General features: G+C 50.8%; 2 protein-coding genes and 1 long non-coding RNA gene across 7 annotated transcripts in view; 2 read left to right on the top strand and 1 right to left on the bottom strand.

Moving 5' to 3' along the window:
* The first annotated feature begins 390 nt into the window (after window positions 1–390).
* ZC3H10 (zinc finger CCCH-type containing 10) lies at window positions 391–5751 on the top strand. 3 transcript variants are annotated; one of them, XM_028483108.2, is made up of 3 exons: window positions 391–494; window positions 1279–1342; window positions 2798–5751. In XM_028483108.2, exon 3 carries the CDS (start codon window positions 2853–2855, stop codon window positions 4149–4151), a length of 1299 nt encoding a protein of 432 aa, XP_028338909.1. In that variant the 5' UTR covers window positions 391–494; window positions 1279–1342; window positions 2798–2852; the 3' UTR covers window positions 4152–5751. The 3 variants fall into 3 exon arrangements, with proteins under 3 accessions (XP_028338909.1, XP_007129411.2, XP_028338908.1); XM_007129349.3 differs by lacking the exon at window positions 391–494 and adding an exon at window positions 554–829 and having other exon boundaries at window positions 2801–5751; XM_028483107.2 differs by lacking the exon at window positions 391–494 and adding an exon at window positions 554–829.
* A 3751-nt stretch (window positions 5752–9502) lies between these two features.
* Window positions 9503–24208, top strand: ESYT1 (extended synaptotagmin 1). Of its 2 annotated transcripts, XM_007129351.3 has the most exons (31): window positions 9503–9962; window positions 11579–11620; window positions 11827–11961; window positions 12066–12139; window positions 12256–12328; window positions 12485–12574; window positions 12746–12801; window positions 13225–13348; window positions 13437–13613; window positions 13731–13813; window positions 14108–14156; window positions 14287–14373; window positions 14476–14568; window positions 15613–15684; window positions 15863–15949; window positions 17473–17622; window positions 17944–18099; window positions 18228–18404; window positions 18560–18642; window positions 18758–18806; window positions 18914–19003; window positions 19136–19231; window positions 19503–19574; window positions 19667–19753; window positions 21842–21982; window positions 22092–22246; window positions 22353–22451; window positions 22535–22666; window positions 22744–22849; window positions 23088–23137; window positions 23333–24208. In XM_007129351.3, the coding sequence occupies exons 1-31, from the start codon at window positions 9579–9581 to the stop codon at window positions 23370–23372; spliced, it is 3309 nt and encodes a 1102-aa protein (XP_007129413.1). In that variant the 5' UTR covers window positions 9503–9578; the 3' UTR covers window positions 23373–24208. The 2 variants fall into 2 exon arrangements, with proteins under 2 accessions (XP_007129413.1, XP_007129414.1); XM_007129352.3 differs by lacking the exon at window positions 18228–18404.
* LOC102976991 (uncharacterized) overlaps window positions 14716–24348 on the bottom strand; it is a 15814-nt gene continuing 6181 nt past the window's right edge. Inside the window, exon 3 of one of the 2 annotated variants that reach the window (XR_449359.4) lies at window positions 14716–15556. This is a non-coding gene — a long non-coding RNA (uncharacterized lncRNA). Of the gene's footprint in view, window positions 15557–15955; window positions 16688–24348 lie in introns of those variants that run through there. The other variant, XR_008616467.1, reaches the window with a different exon arrangement.

Here is a 24348-nt window from a genome sequence, read left to right as displayed (position 1 = left end):
CTTTATGGTTCCATTGGCTGGGGATTCTGTACCAGTACAGTCGATCTCTCTACCCCGTGATGTAGAGGAAGTCAAGCAAGCTACTCAGGCTGCAAGTCGGGTGTGAGGGTTCCGGCCCTCGGAGCTGCTGGAGCATTGGGTGGCCCTTACTTCCTGGAAAGGGTGTTAAACACGCCAGGGACAGTTTTCAAGTTGATCTCGCGGGCATGGGGGCAAAAAGTGGTTCCCCTCCCTTGTCTAGGCCTGCATTACGAAGTCTCTCTTCGGGGGGCTCTTTGTTGTTGGGTCGGGTTGCCATGGTGACACGCAAAGCTTGCTGGGAATTTCCTGCGGCTTGTCGCGCAAGTACTTCGCACACCATAGAGTGTGGTTCCGGGTCTGGTGGCTAGAGTGTCATTTCTTCCGCAGGAAGCGGAAGGGCGATAGGGTAGGCGGCTCTTTGTCGAAGCTAGAGGACCGGCAGGCGGCAGCAGCAACTACGGCGGCGGCGGCAGGTGAGGGAGGCGGGAGACTTAGGTGGAGGCCGCGCCCGGAGGGGAGGAGTCGGGGCCGGCCCAGCGGCTGGGCTCGGCCGGGCTACACAAGGCCCCCCAGGACCGACTTGGCTCTTCCTCACGTATCAGGGCCGAATCCCTTTTCTGACTGACCCCGCTTCGCGAGCAAACGCCAGCTCCGTGACGTCACAGCCTTGCCCATCCCCTCTGCTTGATGTCACCTGGAGTCCCGTTCCCCGCTTCACTAAGTGCTCCCTTTAGTGTCCTATTCACCTGGTCCCCGGCTGGGCTCCGGCGGCACTGCACAGAACCTGCCAGGCTAGAGACATGCTGCGGTAAACTCCTAGGACTTTTTTCGCAAACTCTGGGGTGTTGCGAAGCGTCACAATCACCGCCCTCAAGTCTAATCCGCCATCCCATTGCACTGTCAGTCGCTGCCCTTGCACGGCTCCCTGTTCGGAGTTCCTAACCCCAACCCTAAGCCGGGCTTTGATCCCCACATCCTCCTTCACCTTGAGATAGGGTGCCCCTCACCCTTTGTTCACTCAGGGCTGGTTTTCCAACCCGTCCTCCTAGGCTCTCCAAATTAGTTCTGTTCCTTACTACTTTCTTCTTACTGGCAGCTTCTCCCTTTGACAGGGGAAGTTCAGTTTGAATCCTAAGAAAATCTTGACGTGCCCAGAGCTCTTGCCATTTTGTCAGACTTCATTCTTATAACAACCACCCCGTAGTCCTCTATTCTTACCCCTTCTCACACCCAAGTCTCTGTTTTTCTCCTGTTCAGAACCCAGCAGTGATGTGGAGGTGGAGACCCACAGGAGCCCCGGACTTCACCTGAGCTACCTCAGGTATCAAACAATCCTGGGAAAGTTGGGTGGGGAGGAATATCAGATATGATTATCAGCTTCTGGTGGGACTTGTAACACGGGTCAGGCTTGGATAGATGCCATTTATTTTTCACCAGGTCATTCGCCTTTTAGTGAAAATTTGTGTCTTCTCTTTTCCCACTCTTTTTTCCTTGATTGTTTGTGTCTTTCTGAGACTACCTCCCTTTGGAGGAAGATGACCCCTCTTTTACGGATTTTCTTGCAACTCTGGCCTGTGAGCTAGTCGGTTCATTTTTAGGGTTCATTTTGCCTTGAAGGCAAAGTCAAGGCAACGGACCGGGTCGTTGCGGGTGGTCAAGGCCAAAGAAATTGGAAAGATTCCCTTATACTCAAGGGGAAACAATATGAAGTTTTCCTATTTGAACAGTAGGGGGAGCCTGAAAAGGCTAGGAAAGGCTTAGGAGGTCAGACACGTGGTAGCAGGGACTCCTAGTCTTGTTGGCAGTGGGGAGAGGACAGCGCTAGAACCAGGGCAGTGGACTGATGTTCTTGAGCTCTTTTGGGAAAGAGGAGATTTTAAAAGCTTTTATAGAGTCTGTAAGTAAAGAGCATCTTTATAGGGCAAGGAATGGTGTGGTTTGATGTCAGTGGGATCTTCCCATGGAGGGGTAGGAGGGGTATAGAATGGGGAAAGAAAGGTCACTTGTTCCTGTGAAAGTAACTCCTTTCTATTGCCTTGATCTTGCCACAAATGGTTTTGTCCTTTTGAGGTCCATAAGTAGAGATTCCAGCTGTAGAACTCTTCCCCTGAAATGGAGGGGGAGGGGGCTGACCACCCTAGAGTTGAGAAAAATGGTAATCTGGGAGAGAATACCAAAAAATGACAGGTTTAGGTATTGCCCTCAAGCTGGTGATACCAGTCTTTTTACTCAGGATTTCCTGGGGTCTAGAGATCTGATACTTCATAGAGTCCTCACCTGAGATCCCAGGGAAGAGGGGGTCAGGGAAGTAATGTCACCAGTACTCCATTATCCACAGCCCTTAGTCGCTCACCAGCTTATCTTAGCCACTGTTCCCAGTCTCCTCTTAGCCTAATGAGACACCAACAGCAGTTTTAATTTTGATTCCACAACTTTAATAAGGTCAGTTCAGAAGGGGAAATAAAATCCAACACTGTTCTCTCCCTGCTCCCTCCTTGGCATATCATCGTTAGTGAGATGAGGTAGCTTCATCCCAGCTCCCTCCCTCCGACAGCCAGGCAAGTGTGAATCATTCTGACCTAGACCAGGTGCACAGGGCCTGGGCAGGACTTCTGACAGGCCAGCCAGTCCAGGCAGAATTCTCATCCGTTAGATTCTCCATCTCCAGAGCTATTGTGCCTGTGGCCTGCCTCTTGCTGGACTGCCTGCCATATAGTCAGCAAGAGTTTGGCCCCTCTGGAGGACTCCTGTTTGACACAGCTCTCCTCTTTCCTAGCAGTCACCAAGGGTGGCAAGAAAAGGAAGAAAGCCCTGAGTTGGGGGGGACCAGGATGCCTGACCGGGACAGCTATGCCAACGGCACTGGGAGCAGCGGTGGAGGCCCTGGAGGCGGTGGCAGCGAGGAGGCCAGTGGGACAGGGGCAGGCAGTGGCGGGGCCAGCTCAGATGCTATCTGTAGAGACTTCCTGAGGAATGTGTGCAAGCGAGGCAAGCGTTGCCGCTATCGCCATCCGGACATGAGTGAGGTGTCCAACTTGGGGGTGAGCAAAAACGAGTTCATCTTCTGCCATGACTTCCAGAACAAGGAGTGTAGCCGCCCAAACTGCCGATTCATCCATGGCTCCAAGGAGGATGAGGATGGCTATAAAAAGACAGGAGAGCTTCCCCCTCGGCTGAGGCAGAAAGTGGCAGCCGGCCTGGGCCTTTCACCAGCTGACCTACCAAATGGGAAGGAGGAGGTCCCTATCTGCCGTGACTTTCTCAAGGGTGATTGCCAGAGAGGCGCCAAGTGCAAGTTCCGTCACCTGCAGCGGGATTTTGAGTTTGATGCCCGGGGTGGAGGAGGTGCTGGTGGTGGGGGCTCAACAGGCCCAGTTCCCCCAGGACGACGTCATGACCTCTATGATATCTACGACCTCCCTGACAGGGGCTTTGAGGACCATGAGCCAGGCCCCAAGCGCCGGCGAGGTGGATGCTGCCCCCCAGATGGCCCCCATTTTGAATCGTATGAATACAGCCTGGCTCCACCCCGAGGGGTGGAGTGCAGGCTGCTAGAGGAAGAGAATGCCATGCTCAGGAAGCGGGTAGAGGAGCTAAAGAAGCAGGTCAGCAACCTTCTGGCCACCAACGAGGTACTGCTGGAACAAAATGCCCAGTTCCGCAATCAGGCCAAGGTCATGACCCTGAGCTCCACTGCACCAGCAACTGAGCAGACTCTGGCCCCCACTGTGGGCACTGTCGCCACTTTTAACCATGGCATCGCCCAGACTCACACTACTCTCAGCAGCCAGGCTCTACAGCCTCGCCCCGTGTCCCAGCAAGAACTGGTGGCCCCTGCGGGAGCTCCAGCTGCTCCCCCAGCTAATGCTGCACCGCCTGCCGCTCCACCACCCCCACCCCCACACTTGAACCCAGAGATCACGCCACTGTCGGCTGCTCTGGCTCAAACAATTGCCCAGGGAATGGCACCCCCACCTGTCTCCATGGCTCCTGTGGCTGTATCTGTGGCTCCTGTGGCTGTATCGATGGCCCAACCCTTGGCAGGAATCACAATGAGCCACACCACCACTCCCATGGTGACTTACCCCATCGCCTCCCAGAGCATGCGTATCACAGCCATGCCACACTGATGGGGCTAATGGATACTCCCCTGGTATAGCCTCCCAGGGCTGGGGTCGAGGGGCCCTTACCTACCCACTCGCCTAGCCCTCCCAGGCCCTGTCCAAAGGGCTCACTCATGAACTAGGACAAGAGACTACAAGGAGTTTGCTTCTGAGCAGGGGTTGGGTTGGTGTGTTTTCTCTCACCTCCCTTTTATGAGGGTCCTCTTGTCCATCTTCCAGCCTCACAGAGGGGGCTTGCATAGGAGTGCAGACTGAAGCCAGCAGAGGAAGGACTGACTGAGGGGCTGTGTGTTCTCTGATGGGAATTTGGGGGACATCGTTGGTCTTGTCCTCTCTTCTGCACAGCACAGGTTCCAGCACTGGCTTTGGAAGAAAAAAATACCCTGCCCAGAGGGGAAGCCAGGAAAGATTGGGAAGTGGGTGGCCAGGAGAGAAGGCCTGATAGGAGCCTTCAGACAATTTGGGGCCTAGCTGAGTTGGACAATACAGGAACTGCTCCTGGGCCCATGGGAAGGCGGGGACCATAGTACTCCAGCCCAAAAACTAGGGGAGCATTCATTACCTTGGCTTGGCCTGGACATCCATAGGGCAGGGCCCACCACGTTCCAAAGAAATAAAAAAATATATTTTTAACGAATGGAGGCAGTGAAAACTTGCTTAGATATTCTGTGTGGAAGATGGGAGCAGTAAATAGATCTCCTGCCAAAATGAAATAAAGACCCAACTCTCACATAGTGGTAAGGATGGATGGAGGCCAGTGAAGAAGGGTAGGGACCCAGAACAAGATCAGATGGGGCTTTGGGGAAGGTACTTTGTGAGGTAAAAACATTGGAGCCACCTAGTCCCATCTGTTTTGGTTTCTATCTGCACGTACTATTCCCAGGTTGCCTTAGTAACCAGGGCTCCTAGGGTCATTTAGGGGGCAGGTACTAAGAAGGGTGGATGTGCTGGGAAATGGGAATGGGATATGTATCTACAGATCCTTCCCTTATTCAAACAGAGCAGGGCAGGTGGCAGTTGCTCTCTGAGTTGACAGCAGTTGATGTAACTCCTACCCCATCCCTTCCTCAGTCACCAGTGCCTTAAGCCTTCAAGGCTTAAGAGGTGCTGGGGAAAGGAGAGTTATTCTGGGGACACAAGCCTCAGGGTTCGTCCCTTTCTTCCCTCTGCCTCCACATAGAACCACAGAGGTTTTAAATCCAATTAAGAGTCAGTAAGGCCAAGGGTCCCAGTAGCCAAGCCTCAGTTCCTCCTCAGCTCATGGCTGATGGAGGGGAAACAACTCAGGTGTCTAGTCTATGGGACAGTGGATTTGGGGGTAGAGAGAGTGATCCTGGTTTGTTCTTTCCCCATCATATCTCCTGCTACCTCTTGCTCTCTTGTCTGGTTGATCACTCAGGTTACACCTGGGGTTGGAGATGGTGGGCTAGGTCAAGGCCAGTCATTTTTTAAAAAGGTTGCGGGGGGGGGCTGCAGCACGAAAGACTAAAAATGGGCAAATACTGAAATATTGTTTGTGGATTCTAGAAACCACACATTGATAAGCCTAATGTTGATTTTCTGGCACAATTCTGGTTTATTAAAAGAGATGGTTTATTAGCATTTAGACAAATGTGATCATAGATATCAACATGAATTCATCCCAGCCAAACCAGCTAACTTTATTATTTTTTTGCCAAGTATCTCTAAAGAGACAGATTTGGGAAACTGTAGATGTCGTATGTACTTTATTAACGTGCTCCAGCTAAAGACCACCGGGAATACACCTGCAATTGAACAAGTTGGGTTTAATGCTCATTGCAGTGATGGAGAGAGGATGCCATTTGGAACCACGGTGTGTCTTGCAAGAGGGTGTTAGAAAGGACCCTACAGGACTTGAACTTCATTAGTGAGTTGGGGGAAAGTTCAAGGAAGTGGAGCTTCACTCTAAATTGAGTGCTGTCAGGGAAGCAGGGAAAATTCTATAATTGCATATCTTTATCTTATCTAGAAAAAGGGCAGACTAAAGTGAAGCTGAAGCTGCATTAGCTGGGAGAGGGGGATGTTTGGTGTTTTGTGGTTTGCACACTGACCTTGTCTAGTGCTTAAACAAAATTGTGAAGTGATCTTGTTTTTTGCCTCACTTCATCACAGTCACTGAGTACTCTTGTCTGATATTGGTGTTTGTGTCCAACAGTACCTGTGAGCCCAGGTCAGCTCCTAATAATTCCAAAGCCTAGCTGTGTCAGGCCAGTTGCCAGATGTCAGGAACTGCTTTCCTCTTTCTCACCTGCTAAGTCATTGCAGATAAGAGAATAATTATGGGTCAGTTAATAGTAGAGTTTGATGGAATCAAACATTTGTGCCTAGTAAATGTTGATTAGCGCATTCATGTTAGAGAAATCTCTAGTCTCTAGTGATATACCCAAGGGCTATGGTTTTTTTTTTAATTGTATAAAAATATGAAAAGCCCAGTTACCAACAGTAACACAAGGAAACACTAAGTAATATGGAAAGTGTCTGTAACTTGTATTGACTAAATTAATCCAAAGGGTCAATTTGGATTGACCGACCTTCCCTCTAAAAATTGCTTGAGCCTGTCTGAGAAACAAATGCAGAGATCTATATTAGCAATAACTCATGTGAGAACAACATGGGACTTCCAATTGGCTGCAAAAAATTAAAATCTTATTCTTCATAATATGTCAGTTAATAAATATCAAGAGGCTGCTATGTTCTAGGCACCTTTCTAGAAACTCCATAAGGGTAAAAGAACCATAGTTGTGCATTGTAAATACAGTAGTTCTACCATGTCTATCTGAGTGGAACCAGTTCTAAAGTATTGTGTGTTCTTCTAAACGGTTTTTGCAGAGGGCCATTGGCAAACCAGTGGGGTATCTGAAAAAAACTGGCAAGAGAAAACTGAGGGTAGACCCAATAGATGTCTTCAGATATATGAAGGGCTACCTAATGGAGAAAAAGGTCCTGTGTTGCTGCATAGGAAATAAGCAGAGAGTTCTAGAAAAATTGCTAACATGTGAGTACTTAATATAAACCAAGGTACTGTGCTAGGCACTTTACATGCAATTTTTCACTGACACAATGGGCATTATTATTACACTTGTTTTGCAGAGGAGAAAGACTTAAAGAGGGTAGTCAACCCAAGTCTCCACAACTAGTAAAGAATGGAACTAGGAATCTCTTCAGGCAGTCTGACTCCAGACTTGGCATAAGAAAGTTCTAATGATAGAGAGCCATCCAACAATGGGACCACTACTTTCCAGTAACTTACAAGGAACAATACAGAGGAAGTTTCCTCAAATCCCGCTGCCCCTTCCATCTTGGAGAGTAGGCTGGGACCAGATTACCACAGCCAACCCTGGGAGGCAACTGTAGTTTACATATAAATGCAGATTGCAAAACCAGGAAGTCTAAGTGCTCTCCTCGCTTAGACACTTCCTCTAACAAATGGCCATCCTTTTTCGTGTTACCCACTTACTGCTTATCACCACCAGGTGGCACCTGGGCAGCAGAATTGTCAATGGGCGGGGACCCATCTTGTTTACTTGTTCCGGTGCCTTGCAGCTGCTGATTCTGTGGCTCCTGGGCCGCAGCTGGGACGAGACCTTCCTGGGGATGAGCTTTTGTCCTCCATACACCGTCTTCAGTAGGAGGATCTGATGATCTAGATAGGATGAGAAAGGGGAAAAGTTTGAAAAGAAACTTCCATAGGTCACCCTCTTCATCCCCCAGCCTAAGGGATCCCTTCCCCTACTTCAGTGTTTGGCAAATTTCAGTTTATAGGGAGGTTTCCCTCTGAGGATGTTCATCCATTTTCCTGCTATAGTTCTGGTTCATCAAGTTGGTGGGCACTCACCTCCACCAAACTCCTTGAGCTCCTTTTTTACCTGCTCATCTCTGAGAATACAGAGAACATAGGAGGCAGATGGAAAACTGTTCCTTACACAGTTCTGCAAACCGAAAGAAGCAGTTTAGATACTGTTTCAGAGAAGTAGAGAAAGGGAAGTGAGAAAATTTAAGATTAAGGGAGGGAGCCTGGGCAGGGATAAGTTTTAAACAGGTTTTATGAAACATAGCCTGATGAAATCTATGCCCTGCAGAGCCAGATACAATTTAACAGCTGTAAACCAAAAAGAATAACACAAGCCCCACGTACAACGCATTAGAAGGTAATCATGACCAATCTGTCCCTCCTGGGCTTCCAGTCAGTCCAGTTTCTAAGTCCCTGGACAACACTACACCTCTAAGTCCAGTTAACTAGTAACAAGAGTCATCATCAATATACCCTGCATTTTTTCCTTCCTAAACCTACACAGTGTGATGTAGAACTTATTTCTACATCTGACTGTATTCTAAACCTTCCTTATAACCCAGGCAAATGAGAAACAGAATTGTCTCATTACTCTTGATTTCCCATTTTAGTGTCCTAGCAGTTCCTCAGGGTCAGGAATTCTTGGAAAGTATAATCATTTCTGCTGCAGCTGAGGCCCCACCGCCCTTGGAGTCAATTTAGTTTTAATTTGCTCTTTAAAATAGAGATGACTAATTCTTGGAGATAGAATGAACTAACTTGGAGATTTCTAAAGAGAAATAAAGCCTCACTTCCTATTCACTCCGTTTTTTTCCCCCTCCCTCTTGCCTGAAGGCTAGATTATCTAAATTCTGTAATTTTCGAGTTCTCCAGTTTTCTCTAGGGCCTGTCGTTACACTGCATAGACAAAGTAGAGGTCTGGGAACAGGATAAACAGGGTCGGTCATCGAACACTTTCATTCCATATAGGGTAATTTCCTTTCCTTTTGTAAGGACAACCAGCAAAAAAGTGGAAGGATAAGGAAGGTGCTTAAAGTATGAGAACGTGGGAAAGGAGACAAATGAACATGTAGGAATCGCAGACCAAGTTCTTTCTGCCAAACCGTCTGAAGGGAGGGGAAGGAAATCCCGACGCTCCACAACCCCTCGACTTCGCAGCTCCAGCTCTTTCTAAAACAGAGCAATTGCCGGTGCGGCTCTGCATGACGTCATACCATAGGCACTCCAATCCCACGTGGGGGAGCTCCTAGTCCCGCCTCTCCTCTTGAAATGGTACGCCGCTCCTCCTCCTCTTTCTGGCTAATCTCATGCTGCTCTTTAGCCTTTTTCCTCCTTTTCCCGCCATCCCAGACCGCCCATCTTGGCACTCCGGTCCAATCAGGAAGGTCCTGCCCCTCCCGAGCCCTTTCCTCTCCCCGAGGCAGGGGGCGGGGTTTCGGTCTTTTGACTCCACCTTCATCTATGCGGCACGGACCAACCCGAACCGTCAGAACGAAGGGGCGTGGCTTTAACTCCCCTCCCCCATTCTGGGGTTTATGGTTTGTAGGCGGGGAATCTGGGCTCAGAACTAGGCAACCTCTAGCTGGTCTCTGGGTCGGGCGGGTCCTCCTAGAGGTGGCAGCATGGACCGCTCTCCTGGAGGCCTCCCCAGCCCAGTTGACCAGCCCTACGCTCCCTCCGACCCCCGTGACCAGCCCCCCACTGCTCACGGAAAGCTGGACCAGAGTTCTGGGAACCAACCTGCCGGCCCAGGCGCCGCGGGTGAGGCCTTGGCGGTGCTGACTTCGTTCGGGCGGCGGTTGCTGGTGCTGGTGCCGGTGTACCTGGCCGGGGCAATAGGACTCAGCGTGGGTTTTGTGCTCTTCGGCCTCGCCCTCTACCTGGGCTGGCGCCGGGTCCGCGAGGAGAAAGAACGGAGCCTTCGAGTAGCGCGACAGCTGCAGGATGATGAGGAGCGGCTCACGGCGAAAACTCTTTACATGAGCCATCGAGAACTACCTGCCTGGGTGAGCGACCACCCTCAGTCCTCAGTGCAGCATAGTCCCCTTCTTGCCCCTTAGTTCTCGGGCTCTCCCTTCCTATCCTTAAAGTCAGCTCCCCGTCTTGGGACGATGGGCCTCAGACTTCCCCCTTTGGCCCGCTAGCCTCTTGCCTGCAGGGACGCGCCACTCTTGGGACCGACTATCCACTACCCGCCCCCCTTCCACACGCCCAGATCCCGATTCTTCCACAGAATCAGGAATTCTTCCTCTACGCTTGGGCAAGAGCAGTAACATCTGAGGATCCCGTCTCAGCCGTGGCTCTTCCTCCAACCAAACTGCTCGAACGCCCCTCCTCGTTTCTGGTGCCACTCACACTGCTCCTGGGCGTCCCTGTCCCCATTGCCGCTCAGTGGGTTCCCTCCTCTTTCCTGTCCTCCCTAAGACTTTTTTTTTTTTTTTTTTTTTAAACCTATTTAAGGCCATAAGGTTATTCTCCCTTTTCCCGCTCTTATCCCGAGACCCTCCTCGGGAGCATTGCCCAGTCGAGCCCCCGCACCCGGACGGACCCTCCGGCCCTAGCCTTCCAGCCTCAGGCGGCCTGGCCGCAGCGCAGCGGAGGCGGCTGCTGGACAAAGGGCGGGGGTACTGGGGGGAGGGTAGTGTGACTGCTGCAGTGCCCGCTGTCCGCACTCCACCGCCCCTGGCCGGCCCCACCCTTTTCCGGACTGCGGGCTGCGCCTGCTGGGTTGGGGCCAGGACCCTATTTCTACGCCCCCTCTCCTGTGGTAAGGGCCCCCGATGGCTTCTCTCAGGCCTTGCAGATGCCGAGCCAGTTACCCGGCCCTTCCCGGCCCCTCCCTTCCTGCTCCTCCCAGCAGAGGTGCCTGTCTGGGGGAATCAAAGTTGACACTAGGCAAACACAGCTATGCTTCCCAGACCCTGGACTGGGGAGGAGAAAGGGGGAGAAATGGTCCCATGGGACTTGTAGCCCAAGCAGCAAGAGTCTCTGTTCTTCCTCCTTCTCATCATGGAAACTAATTTTCCTCCTAAAGCAACTACCCCGCCTCCTCCCCCAGTACAAAGCACAGGTGTCCTTCCTTCCCATCAAAAGAGTCACACCGATTAAAAAGAAAGAAAGAAAACACCAGCCTGGGCCTGTATAGCTCTTCTGGCCCCTCCCTAACACAGGAGCCGCATCCTGCTTCACCTCTTGGTGTAGAAGCCCCAGTTCGAGGGGCAGAGGGAAGGCTGGTAAAAGGAACCAGGACTTATCCAATCCCCGGATTTCCTCTTCAAACTCTGATTTGTCAGGACCTCCCCCTCCGGAAAGAATGTGCCCTTCTCTTCCCTCCTCCTCCTCCTCTCTGCCCCAGCAGCTGTCATCATTTCACATCCCTGAGCTATCCGCAAAGCAACTTTGTGTGGCTGACACTGTCAGTTCCCTTTGCCGAAGAGACCTCGGCCCCAAACCCTCTGGAGGAATGAATCCTCAGGACATCCCGGCCCCTCCCCCCAACCCCTGGGTGTGAGGAGGCCCTGTCACACTTAAGTTTCCTTAGTGAGCATCCACCTGGCATCTTAGTAGGAAACTACGGGTGGAGGATCGTGCTCCTCACTATCTCCTTGTTCTCCACCTCCAGGTCAGCTTCCCAGATGTGGAAAAAGCTGAGTGGCTAAATAAGGTGAGGGTTGCTTGTCTTGGATTTTGTTTTTCCTGAGGGGGAATGGGGTTTGCTCTCTTGCCAGACCCTGCCATGCTTCAAATCTAGCCTCCCCATGGGGAGGAGTCTGAAGGAACTTGCCTTTAGAGGGAAGGCAAAAAAAAAAAAAAAAAAAAAAAATAGAGGGAAGGCAGCGCTCTCCTATGACAAGCTCCCTTTCCTCCCAGATGGTGGCCCAGGTCTGGCCCTTCCTGGGCCAGTATATGGAGAAGCTTTTGGCCGAAACTGTGGCCCCAGCTGTTCGAGGATCTAACCCCCACCTGCAAACATTTACATTTACACGAGTGGAACTGGGTGAAAAGGTACGTGTGTAGGAGGGAAAGTAATGACAGGGAAGAGATGGGGCAGGGGAGATGGGTGGCCCAAAGGGGCCTTTCCCTCCCCTCTCAAGCATTCATCTCTGTAGCCACTGCGCATCGTAGGAGTCAGGGTTCACCCTGGTCAGAGGAAAGAACAGATCCTGCTGGACTTGAACATCAGGTAATGCCACTCACCACTCTTCCCGATTCCCTTTCCTGGTCACTCTGAATACTTCACTCCCCTTACCCACTTCAGCCTAGTACTAACCCTCTGTTCTCTTCCTCACCAACTCCCAGCTACATAGGTGATGTACAGATCGATGTGGAAGTGAAGAAATATTTCTGCAAAGCAGGAGTCAAGGGCATGCAGGTGGGGCAGATGTCAGGGGCCTCCATAAGAAGCCTTTGCCCTAAGTTTCATTAGATGTGGGGAAGTGGGAGGTTGGGAAAACCAAGGCTGGGGAGGTCTGGGAGGGAAAGAAGGCCGTTTCTGAGGAAAGGCTTTGTTCGTCTCTTCCTGCCCCAGCTGCAGGGTGTCTTACGGGTGATTCTTGAACCACTCATTGGGAACCTTCCTATCGTGGGGGCTGTGTCGATGTTCTTTATCCGACGCCCGGTAAGGGAAAACATTGAGATGGGGTAGGGAAGTGGGGGAAGCAGAGAGGACTGGAAGCTATGGGGAATGGGGGAGGGAACTGACAAGTAGGCTGAGGGTCTGGCAACTGTTGGATGGGTGTGACCATGCCACCATATGCTCTGTCCTGATCCCCCTGCTCTTTGCTTCCAGACCCTAGATATCAACTGGACAGGGATGACCAACCTGCTGGATATCCCAGGACTCAGGTATGAAGGATTTATCGAGCACCTGCTAAGTGTTCCAGCCCTGGTTTGGGGGTTTAAGGGACACAGAGCAGTAAAAGATGCAGCTGGTGCCCTCCAAGAGCCTTGACCCTAGTTGGGGAGATCAGACAAATACCCCTGAAAAGTTTCATACTGTGATGTTTCTTTTGTGGGGAGACTGTGCATCTTGATAGAGAATGAAGTGGGCTACAGACTCCTCAGCCGGGGCAAAGGGAGAAGAGCTGCAACGGCAGTGAGGAGGGGACAGAGCAGTAGGTGGGAAATCAGGGTAGAAGAGAAGCAAAACGGTATTTTCAAGAAAGGACTTCCCTCTAGCTTTAGGTCTCTCTTGGTTGTGGGAAACATAGTTGGCGGTGGGGAAACATTGACACTCATACTCACCTCCTTTTCCACTCCCCCATTCAGCTCCCTCTCTGACACCGTGATAATGGATTCCATCGCTGCCTTTCTTGTGTTGCCCAACCGATTATTGGTGCCCCTTGTGCCTGACCTTCAAGATGTGGCCCAGTTGCGTTCCCCTCTTCCCAGGGTATGGTCTCCCCCCTATTAGATAGCTCCTTCTCTCGGGAACCCCGTGGTGGGTCTTTAATTTCTCACGATATGATTCCTACCCTCAGGGCATTATTCGGGTTCACCTGCTGGCTGCTCGAGGGCTGAGCTCCAAGGACAAATACGTAAAGGGCCTGATTGAGGGCAAGTCAGACCCCTACGCACTTGTGCGAGTGGGCACCCAGACATTCTGCAGCCGTGTCATTGATGAGGAACTCAACCCCCAGTGGGGAGAGACTTATGAGGTGGGAGAGCCAACGAGTGGGGCTGTGTCAGATGGGGAGGCTCCAGCAGATTTTGAGAGAATATGCTGATTGGATGATCTTCATACCTGCGGACCCTTATCCCTCTGCGTTCTTCAGGTTATGGTACATGAGGTCCCAGGACAGGAAATTGAGGTGGAGGTGTTTGACAAGGATCCAGACAAAGATGACTTTCTGGGCAGGTGAGACTCTGCCTGTGTTAGGATTCTAAATCCCCAGGGTCACCAAGGTCTCAGAGGTAATTATAATCCTTTTCCAGGCCTGGGAATCACATTATCATTTTCCTTCCCAGCCTTCCCACCCCTCATCCCCACCACATATACATGCATATATATTTCCCGAGGGTAAGAAGGGAGTCTGAGATGTGCCAGTTATTTCTGTGTGGATGAGAAGCGGGCCAGTGAATGACATGTTGCTAATTATAACACTCCCCTCTTTTCCCTTTCACTGCCATCATCACTACCACCACCACCCAGAATGAAGCTGGATGTAGGGAAAGTATTGCAGGCTGGAGTAATGGATGAAGTAAGTTGAGAGAAGAGGAAGGTGGAGGGTGCTGTCCCCCATTGTGTAGACTGTGGTTGCTACATTGGTGGGGAAGAGATTGGGTGTGTATATGATCTCTACTATACCTCACTTCTACCTCTCCCTCCAGTGGTTCCCTCTACAAAGTGGGCAAGGCCAAGTTCACTTAAGGCTAGAATGGCTTTCGCTTTTGCCAGATGCAGAAAAACTGGAGCAGGTAAATAACATTGAAAACAGGAAGCTAGCAGGGGAGAAATGCATAGCTAGAAGTATGGGGGACTGGAGGGATGAAGGTCTGACTACTACCACCCCACACCAGGTTCTACAGTGGAACCGAGGAGTCTCCTCCCGACCGGAGCCCCCATCAGCTGCCATCTTAGTTGTCTATCTGGATCGGGCCCAGGATCTTCCTGTGAGTGTGGCTTCTGAGGGCAGGTGAACAGGAAGCCATGGGTGCAGCATTCCCCCACCCTCCCTTCCCCCGGCCCGCTCTGCTTCAGTAGCAACAACTTGTAACACAAGGGTTCCAAAGAGGGGATCAGAGTCACCTCAGGGGAAAATTCTTTTTTTTCTTTTTTTAAAATTAATTAATTTATTTATTTTTGGCCGTGTTGGGTCTTCATTGCTGTGTGCGGCCTTTCTCTAGTTACAGTGAGCGGGGGCTACTCTTCATTGCAGTGTGCGGGCTTCTCATTGTCATGGCTTCTCTTGTTGTGGAGCATGGGCTCTAGGCGTATGGGCTTTGGTAGTTGTGGCATGCAGGCTCAGTAGTTGTGGCACGTTGGGCTTAAGTAGTTGTGGCTCGCAGGCTCTAGAGCACAGGCCCGGTAGCTGTGGCGCATGGGCCTAGTTGCTCCACGGCATGTGGGATCTTCCTGGACCAGGGCTCAAACCTGTGTCCTCTGCACTGGCAGGCGGGTTCTTTTTTTAAATCTCACTAAAATTCTTGAATCGGTTTTAGTGAGTTGTATTTTTAAATTATCTATTTAATCGATGTTTTCTAACTATTTGTACAAAGTTGTTCATAATATTCTCTTATAATCTTTATTTTATCTATTTATTTTGGGCTACATTGGGTCTTTGTTGCTGTGTGCGAGCTTTGTCTAGTTGCGGCGAGTGGGGGCTACTCTTCATTGCGCTGCACGGGCTTCTCATTGTGGTGGCTTCTCTTGTTGTGGAGCACAGGCTCTAGGTGCACAGGCTCAGTAGTTGTGGCTCGCGGGCTCTTGAGTGCAAGCTCAGTAGTTGCGGTGCACAGGCTTAGTTGCTCTGCAGCATGTGGGATCTTCCCGCACCAGGGCTCGAACCCGTGTCCCCTGCATTGGCAGGCGGATTCTTAACCACTGCGCCACCAGGGAAGCCCCAGGGGAAGGATTCTGATGACAGCTCTCCTTCCTTCACTGAAACAAAAACAAAAACAACCAAGATAGTGACTTCTGAATTCTACCCCCCACAGCTGAAGAAGGGGAACAAGGAGCCCAACCCCATGGTACAGCTGTCAATTCAGGATGTGACCCAGGAGAGCAAGGTGAGGGCCAGGACAAGGATATCATTGTGCCAGGTGTCGTGTGTGTGGGGACAGGAGGAGGGAGGACTGTTCTTGGGATGAAGTGTTCCCTTTAGGATGCCTGTAAGAGGAAGGGTTTTCTGGAGAAACAGGACTGGGACTGTGGCGTGTACCTTGATCACATCCTGCACATCTCCAGGCTGTCTATAACACCAACTGCCCGGTGTGGGAGGAGGCCTTCCGGTTCTTCCTGCAAGACCCTCAAAGCCAGGAGCTCGATGTGCAGGTGAGAGAATCACCTATCAGTCCCTCCTGGATACCCTATTCTGTCTTCTCAGATTTGCACTATTTCTTCTCTCCATTTTCTCCTTTGATCTCTATTTTCTCTTCTTGTTTTTTTTTGGCTGTGCCGTGTGGCTTTCGGGATCTTAGTTCCCTGATCAGGGATGGAACCCAGGCCCTCAGCAGTGAGATCAACGAGTCCTAACCACTAGACCACCAGGGAATTCCATGATCTCTATTTTCAACCCATCTACCTAGACTCTACACCTCTTCTACTCTCCACGGTTCCCCACCTCTCTAGAATCTTTTTTTTTTTTTTTTTTGCGGTACACGGGCCTCTCACTGTTGTGGCCTCTCCCATTGCAGAGCACAGGCTCCGGACGCACAGGCTCAGTGGCCATGGCTCACGGGCCCAGCCGCTCCGCGGCATGTGGGATCTTCCCGGACCGGGGCACGAACCCATGTCCCCTGCATCGGCAGGCGGACTCTCAACCACTGCGCCACCAGGGAAGCCCTAGAATCATTTTTATAACTGAGAATTGTGCACTTAAAATGAGTGATTTTTTTGTGGCATGTAAATTATGCCTCAAAAAAATTATTTTTTAAAAGAAGAGAAGGGGACTTCCCTGGTGGTCCAGTGGTTGAGACTGCGCTCCCGCTGCAGGGCGCACAGGTTCAATCCCTGCTCGGGGAACTAAGATCCCATATGCTTTGCGGCACAGCCAAAAAATAAACAAAAACCCTGTTAAAAGAAGAGAAGAACATATTGAGCACCAGCTAGACACCTAGCACTTTTTTTTTTCCTGGTTTATTTTTATTTTATTTTAATTTTTAATTTTACATTGGAGTATAGGGTTAGCACATTGTGTTAGTTTCAGATGTACATCAAAGTGATTTAGTTATACGTATTCATATACCTATTTTTCAGATTCTATTCCTATATAGGTCATTACAGAGTACTGAGTAGAGATCCCTGTGCTATACAGTAGGTCCTCATTGATTATCTATTTTACATAGAGTAGTGTGCATATACCAGTCCCGGCCTCCCAGACGTCTAGCACTTTTAAGGTCATAGAAAAAGCACAAAACACAGTATCTGCCTTCACGAAGCTTACTGGCTAGTTTCAGAGAGGAGACAAACATATATAACCATCTAAGAATGATTCAACATTAATCATTGGGAGTAAAATACCCATAGTATAGTGCTTAGGATGGCCAGAAAAAGAGGCTGGAGTAACTAGAGAGTCTTTGTGAAGGAAGTAGGATTTTCAGAGGGCCTTAAAGTATCAGTAGGATTTAAATAGGCAGAGAAGAGCAGAATGAGAACTTTCCAGGTAATGAGACCAGAAAGAGCAAAGGAGGAAGGGACTGTAGAGTGGGCAGAGGACTGTAAAAGGATGGCCTGGAGTGGAGCAGAAGGTTTGTGATTGGCACAGAGAGAATGAAGCTGCAGCTGTGTCGTCATTTCCACAGTCTACCTCCCTTTTCCCTAATCCCTCACTCCATCCCCTCCTCCTGTGCCTACAGGTGAAGGATGACTCCAGGGCCCTGACTTTAGGGGCGTTGACCCTGCCTCTGGCTCGCCTGCTGACTGCCCCTGAACTCACCCTGGACCAGTGGTTCCAGCTCAGCAGCTCTGGCCCAAACTCCCGGCTGTACATGAAACTGGTTATGAGGGTATGGAGGTGCAGGGGAAGGGCCTTGTGGATTCCTTGTGGTATTAAGTGTAAGGAAAGGGGATCCTCTACGATGAAATGAGCTAGTGTATCTGGAAGCATCTAGCAGACACACAAAAAATCTTTGTTGATCTAACTGGGGGAAGACATGGTGTCTGAGTAAGGGTGAGTGTGGAGTGAACCCCCCAGAGATAAGCACAGCCAAGGCAGGGACCTAGTTTCCCTGTCAGAGCCCCTGCTCTGCACCCCCCGCCCCCACATACCTTGCCTGCTGGTGGCTAAATGCACTGCTTTGATTTGACACTCACACTACCCTTCCCAGCTCTTGTACTTGGATTCATCAGAAGTGCGCTTCCCTGCTGTGCCTGGTACTCCTGGAGCTTGGGACCTGGACAACGAGAGCCCCCAGACAGGCAGCAGTGTGGATGCCCCACCTCGACCCAGTCACACTACTCCTGACAGTAACTTTGGGACAGAGGTAAGTCTATATCTGTAAAGTACTGGAGTCTGTTTGCCCACCCTACATGCACAAAGCCTGTTTCAGGGCTGGGTCTGACAGTATTCTCTCTTCGACTGCCACCTGGTGCCCCATCTGTCCCTTTGCAGAATGTGCTTCGGATCCATGTATTAGAGGCCCAGGACCTGATTGCCAAAGACCGTTTCTTGGGGGGATTAGTGAAGGGGAAGTCAGACCCCTATGTCAAACTAAAGCTGGGAGGACGAAGCTTCCGGAGCCGTGTTGTTCGAGAAGATCTCAATCCCCATTGGAACGAGGTCTTTGAGGTCAGAATTGAGGGCTAGGACTCTTCCCAGTCTTGCCCCATTCCTCCCCCAGCTCTGAGAGTGGTCCAAAAAACTTCTGGGGTTCAGTTGATTGGGGGAGGTGTCCAGTCATTCTGAGAAGAAAAGGAAAGGATCCCACTATTTTCTCCCACTAGGTGATCGTCACATCAATTCCAGGCCAAGAGCTAGAGGTTGACGTTTTTGACAAGGACCTGGACAAGGATGACTTTCTGGGCAGGTGATGGCGGGGGGGCGCGTCCAGCGGGGAAGCTGGGCTGGGCCTCTGTAGACCTTGGAGACAAAAGACTTGGCTCTTGACCATAGACCTTAATTTTTATCTTTTTCCTCTACAGGTGTAAAGTGAGTCTCACCCCAGTCCTAAACAGTGGCTTCCTTGATGAGGTGAGCATGGAATTAGAATCAGCAGTCCCTCCTGATCTTGATGCATGATTCATTCTCATAGTCCCTGTCCCCACACCCCCAAGTCTTAACCCTGCCCACTTCCACAGTGGCTGACCCTGGAGGATGTCCCATCTGGCCGCCTACACTTGCGTCTGGAGCGTCTGACCCCCCGTCCCACTGCTGCTGAGTTAGAGGAGGTAAGGAAAGATGCTGGAGGAAGGAAGGGACCCAAGATGGGTCAAGGTGAACTCTTCTATGAGCTTTTAAGGCATATGCCAGGCCCCAGAGTGTCAGTTACCACTGCCCAGCTCCCATGTGTCCTTCCCCAGGTGCTGCAGGTGAACAGTTTGATCCAGACTCAGAAGAGTGCAGAACTGGCGGCGGCCCTGCTCTCTGTCTACCTGGAGCGGGCTGAGGACCTGCCGGTGAGATCTGCTCCCCACGCCCCATAGCTCCCTGGCCCTTCTTCTACATCCCTCAGGTTTGGATGCTCCTAGTGTATTTGGAATAGTAAATTCCAAATTCCTCTCTCCCAGGGTGGTGCTGGGGTGGGAAGAATTTTCTGTTAGAGGCCAGGAGGGTGAGGGCTGTCAAGTGACAATGGGGACATGGGCCACTGGCTGTGGATGTGATTTGTGAGGGAAGGGGGGAATCTGCCTAACTGGTCCAAATTTAAGACTAACATTCTCTTTCCAGCTCCGAAAAGGTACCAAGCCTCCCAGCCCTTATGCTACTCTTGCCGTGGGAGATACTTCTCATAAAACTAAGGTATTAGGAAATGCTGCAGGACTAAGAATGGGAGGGATGAGAGGCGCAGAGGAGAAAATGTCAACACTGATCATACCCCTCATCTCCACCAGACTGTTTCCCAAACGTCAGCCCCTGTCTGGGATGAGCGTGCCTCCTTTCTCATCAGGAAACCAAACTCTGAGAGCCTGGAGTTGCAGGTACCATAAATTCATTCTACAAACGTTTTGCAGATTGCTGTCACAGGCCAGGCACTGAACCAGGCACAGGGCATTCAGAGATAAAAGATGTAGTTCTTTTCTCTTTGGAGCTCACACTCTTCTTTTGGGAGAAAAATAACCAGAGAATACTTCCTGACTGATAACTGCTGAGGTAAAGGCAGTGTAGGGAAAAAAGGAGGGGTTCTAACTCAGACAAGGGAAAAGGTGAGGTAAGAAAGATAGTAAGAAAGGTGTCCTTAGCTTAAGGGTAAATAGGCCCTGACCAAGAAAAGAAGGACAGGAAAACTCTTAAGGCTGAGAAGGGAATGGAGGAGAAAGAAGGCAAATTATACATTATAGAGGCAGGAAAGAGCAAGATCACAAAAAAATTATGCTAAGAATTTGGATTTTATCCTAAAGGCACAGGGAAACATTTGAAGGAATGAGAGGTGGCATCCAGATTTGCATCTTAGGAAGATGGTGTTGATATCAGGGTAGAAAAATGAACTGGAGGAAGGCAGCACTGGAGGCAGGTAGGTCACTTAAGAGACTGTTAGAGTCATTGAAGCGAGAACTGACAAAGGCCAGATAGTGTTTGGCGGTTATTTTGACATGGAGGGGGAAGAGGAACAAAGAACACCTAGGGGGCTTCCCTGGTGGCGCAGCGGTTGAGAGTCCGCCTGCCGATGCAGGGGATACGGCTTCGTGCCCCGGTCCGGGAGGATCCCACATGCCGCGGAGCGGCTGGGCCCGTGAGCCATGGCCGCTGAGCCTGCGCGTCCGGAGCCTGTGCTCCGCAACGGGAGAGGCCACGGCAGTGAGAGGCCCGTGTACCGAAAAAAAAAAAAAAAGAACACCTAGGTGTTAACTCCTGGGGGCTGTCCAAGGGGAGACAGCCATCTGGAAGGTAGATCTGTGGCCCACTGTGGTGTTCCTCCCTATCCCTCTTGTTTGAGCGTCATGAGCAAGCAACAGGTAGCAGCTGTAGTCACAAGAGTGAGTGAGATCTCTCAGGGCGTGTGTAGAGTGAAAAGAAGACAAAGGTTGGACATGCTGGGTGCTGCAACAAAAGGGCAGATGGAGGAAGAAGAGCACTGAAGTGTAGCCAGGGTGGTGGGATGCTCCCCAGGAGACAGTGGGTTCCAGAAGCCAAAAGAAGAGTGTTTCAAAAGACAGGAAGTGGTCAAATGTTACTGAGAGGTAAAATTAGGCGACTGAAAACTATTCACTGACTTTGAAAACTAGGAGGTCACTGATGACTGGAGCAACTTCAGTGGCTGGAATGGAGTAGAAACTAGATTTCAGTGGGTCGAAGGGTGACCGAAAAGTGAAGAGGTATGGGAGGTGGGGAGAGGATGGGGAAAGGTAATATAGGAGTGCTGACTTTCTCTATATGGAGTAAGGAGTCAAATACCTTCCAAAGTTGATAGAACAGTAAGTAGAGAATTACATAAATAGAAACCAACAGAATGTCAAATAATTCGACTATTAACAACACTGGCAGAGGTAGAGAAGAGATGTAAATGAGCTCAATTTGTCATCTTGAATAGCAGGGAATCAGTAGATATTAAAGTTGGCAAATTATGAAAATTAGTTAGAATTATGCCAGAACAAAGAAAATAGGAAGGGCTCATTACATTTGGAGTATGGACATGAGGACAGGATGGGCAGGAAACAATTTAATTCTATTTTTACTGTTCTTTTTTCTACCCTGTGCAGCTATTACTGGGATAATTTGTGAAAGCTTAGGAAGTAAAGATAGTACAGTCTACTCGGGTTAAGAAAGAAAGGGAAGCAGGGAAGTGGGACCAGCAGCAACCATTACCACGGCTCCCCTGCCCTTCACGAAGGGGAGTCTCTCCAAAACCACTCAAGTGTCCAAGCATTTGGACCTGGAATGCCAGGATTAAATCACTTCTTTTTTTTTTTCTGGCCTCGCTGTGTGGCTTGCAGGATCTTAGTTCTCTGGTTCCCTGACGAGGGATCGAACCCGGGCCCTGGCGGTGAAAGCGCCAAGTCCTAACCACTGGATCGCCAGGGAACTACCTAAATCACTTCTCTCTTGATGGCAGTCCTGTTGCTCCACAGGTTCGGGGTGAGGGGACTGGCGCATTGGGCTCGTTATCCCTGCCCCTCTCTGAGCTCCTCGTGGCTGACCGGCTCTGCTTGGACCACTGGTTTATGCTCAGCAATGGTCCAGGGCAGGTGCTACTGAGAGCACAGCTCGGGGTGAGTGCCAGGAGACAGTGGGCAAGGGGAGGGCGGGCGGGAGCAGAGGGCCGTGTCCTTCTAGCCCGGGAGCAGGAGGACTCTGCATGCTGCTTTCTTGTCTACCTAGATCCTGGTGTCCCAGCACTCAGGGGTGGAAGCTCACAGCCACAGCTACAGCCACAGCTCCTCATCTCTGAGCGAAGAACCGGAGCTCTGGGGAGGACTCCCTCACATCACTTCCTCAGCCCCAGAGCTCCGGCAGCGCCTAACACACAGTGACAGGTAAAGCGCTGGGACAGAAAGATGGGACTCAGTCAAGGATATAAAGGATAAGCTACAGACTCCCGAGGCACTACCTCCTCCCACCGCTATCTCCATCTCTCCACAGTCCCCTTGAGGCTCCAGCTGGGCCTCTGGGCCAGGTGAAACTCACTGTTTGGTACTACAGTGAAGAACGAAAGCTGGTCAGCATTGTTCACAGTTGCCGGTGAGACTCCATCCGTCACATCCTCCAGGTTCTCCCCATCCCTCCGCTCAGGTTGTCTCATCACCTCCTTCCTTCGGTCACAGGGCCCTTCGACAGAATGGACGGGATTCCCCCGACCCCTACGTGTCACTGTTGCTACTGCCAGACAAGAACCGGGGTACCAAGAGGAAGAGCTCACAGAAGAAGAGGACCCTAAATCCTGAATTCGATGAACGGTCAGTCAGTGAGCATTCAAGTGAAGAGATGGCAGGCTCAGGAAGGGCCCCTGCCCCTAACCCTAGTCCCTCCTCAGGTTTGAGTGGGAAATGCCCCTGGAAGAGGCCCTTCGGCGAAAGCTGGATGTCTCTGTGAAGTCTAGTTCCTCCTTCATGTCAAGAGAGCGTGAGCTGCTGGGGAAGGTAAGAAGAGGGCAAAGGTGGACCAGGCAAAGGTGAGAGTTAGAAGTTGCTGGTGGAAAGGCTTGTAGTCCCTATTACAGAGTAAGCACCCTGGTGACACTACTTTACAGATGTATTTTACAGTACTTTACTACCTAATTACCTCTGCACTGGTTTGGGACCAGGAGTGTGTCAGGGTAGGACGTGGTCTTTGGAGACATCAAAAGTAACATCTCACCCCTACTATCCTCCAACACAGGTGCAGTTGGACCTCGCTGAGATAGACCTTTCCCAGGGTGCAGCCCAGTGGTGAGTGTCTGATGAGCTGGGGATGGGCCTGGATGCTTAAGTAGGAAAAATCCCAATCATAGGAGGGGAAAAGGATGTAACCCAAGCTGAGAACCATTGATCCTCTGAAGTATAAGAGCTCTCAGATCTTGTCTCATTTATAAGAGGACACAGAAGTCATCTTTCTACCTGAGCCCTCTCTGCTTGTTCCCACAGGTATGACCTCATGGATGACAAGGACAAGGGCAGCTCCTAGGAGCCAGAGATTACCAGCCTGACTGCTCTGTCTCCTTGCCTTGCCTCTCGCTGCATCACCGCCTCAATGTGATGAGCCTAAAGGTTGGGGCCCGAGGGCAGAGCCTGCACCCCTCAGCCCTCTCACCTCCCAGGCCCATGCTAGGGCCTTTGCGTGACCAAAGAGGAGGACCGTATGTTACCCTTTACTGCACGGCCTTTATCCTTCTGGGCTCCTGGGGCAGGGATGTGAGCTGGCTATTTCCTGCTCTGCCTGCACATTCTCCTTTCCGCCCAGCTCCTCAGGGCCTTCTGTGTCTGTGCCTGGCCACTGGCAGCACTGGCAGTGGCATTAGCTCATGCCAAATACAGCTTTTTGAAAGACCTTTTTTCTCCTTCTTCTCAAACAGCAGTCAGGGAGGGTGGAAAGGCTAACCACTCCAGCTGAGATCCTCTTGGACTACTGCATGCAGCAAATGTACAGCCACACAAACCCCATGTCTAGTTCTATACCCACTCTCCTCAAGCCTGTCCTGAAAATAACACCTGCTTATGTTGACTAGGGCCAGCCAGTCTCTTGAATCACTCTGGGAACAGTAGATTCCATCAAAGCCTTCAGGTAGCCAATATCAGTCTTGGTGTGGGGCCTCTAGCTGGTGCCGTGCAGGGGGCTTTGGAGGACCCAGGACAACAGGGCCAATTTTTTGTCCAGGTGTCCAGGCTGTTAACTCACTGACTAGAACTGAATCTCTAAGCTTTGTACCAACTCTGCCAATCCACTGTATCTTACATTAAACGTTATACTCAAATCATCTGTGGCTCTTTTCCTTAAGGACAGAGAATCCAGCCTACCCATCAGGTGTTTTTTGTTTTTTTGTTTTCCGCGGTACGCGGGCCTCTCACTGTTGTGGCCTCTCCCGTTGTGAAGCACAGGCTCCGGACGCACAGGCCCAGCGGCCATGGCTCACAGGCCCAGCTGCTCCGCGGCATGTGGGATC

The sequence above is a fragment of the Physeter macrocephalus genome, unplaced genomic scaffold (assembly GCF_002837175.3).
Source record: "Physeter macrocephalus isolate SW-GA unplaced genomic scaffold, ASM283717v5 random_6, whole genome shotgun sequence".
NCBI lineage: Eukaryota > Metazoa > Chordata > Mammalia > Artiodactyla > Physeteridae > Physeter > Physeter macrocephalus.
The sequence above is the reverse complement of the archived record's forward strand: the minus strand, read 5'-3'. Positions and strand labels throughout refer to the sequence as shown.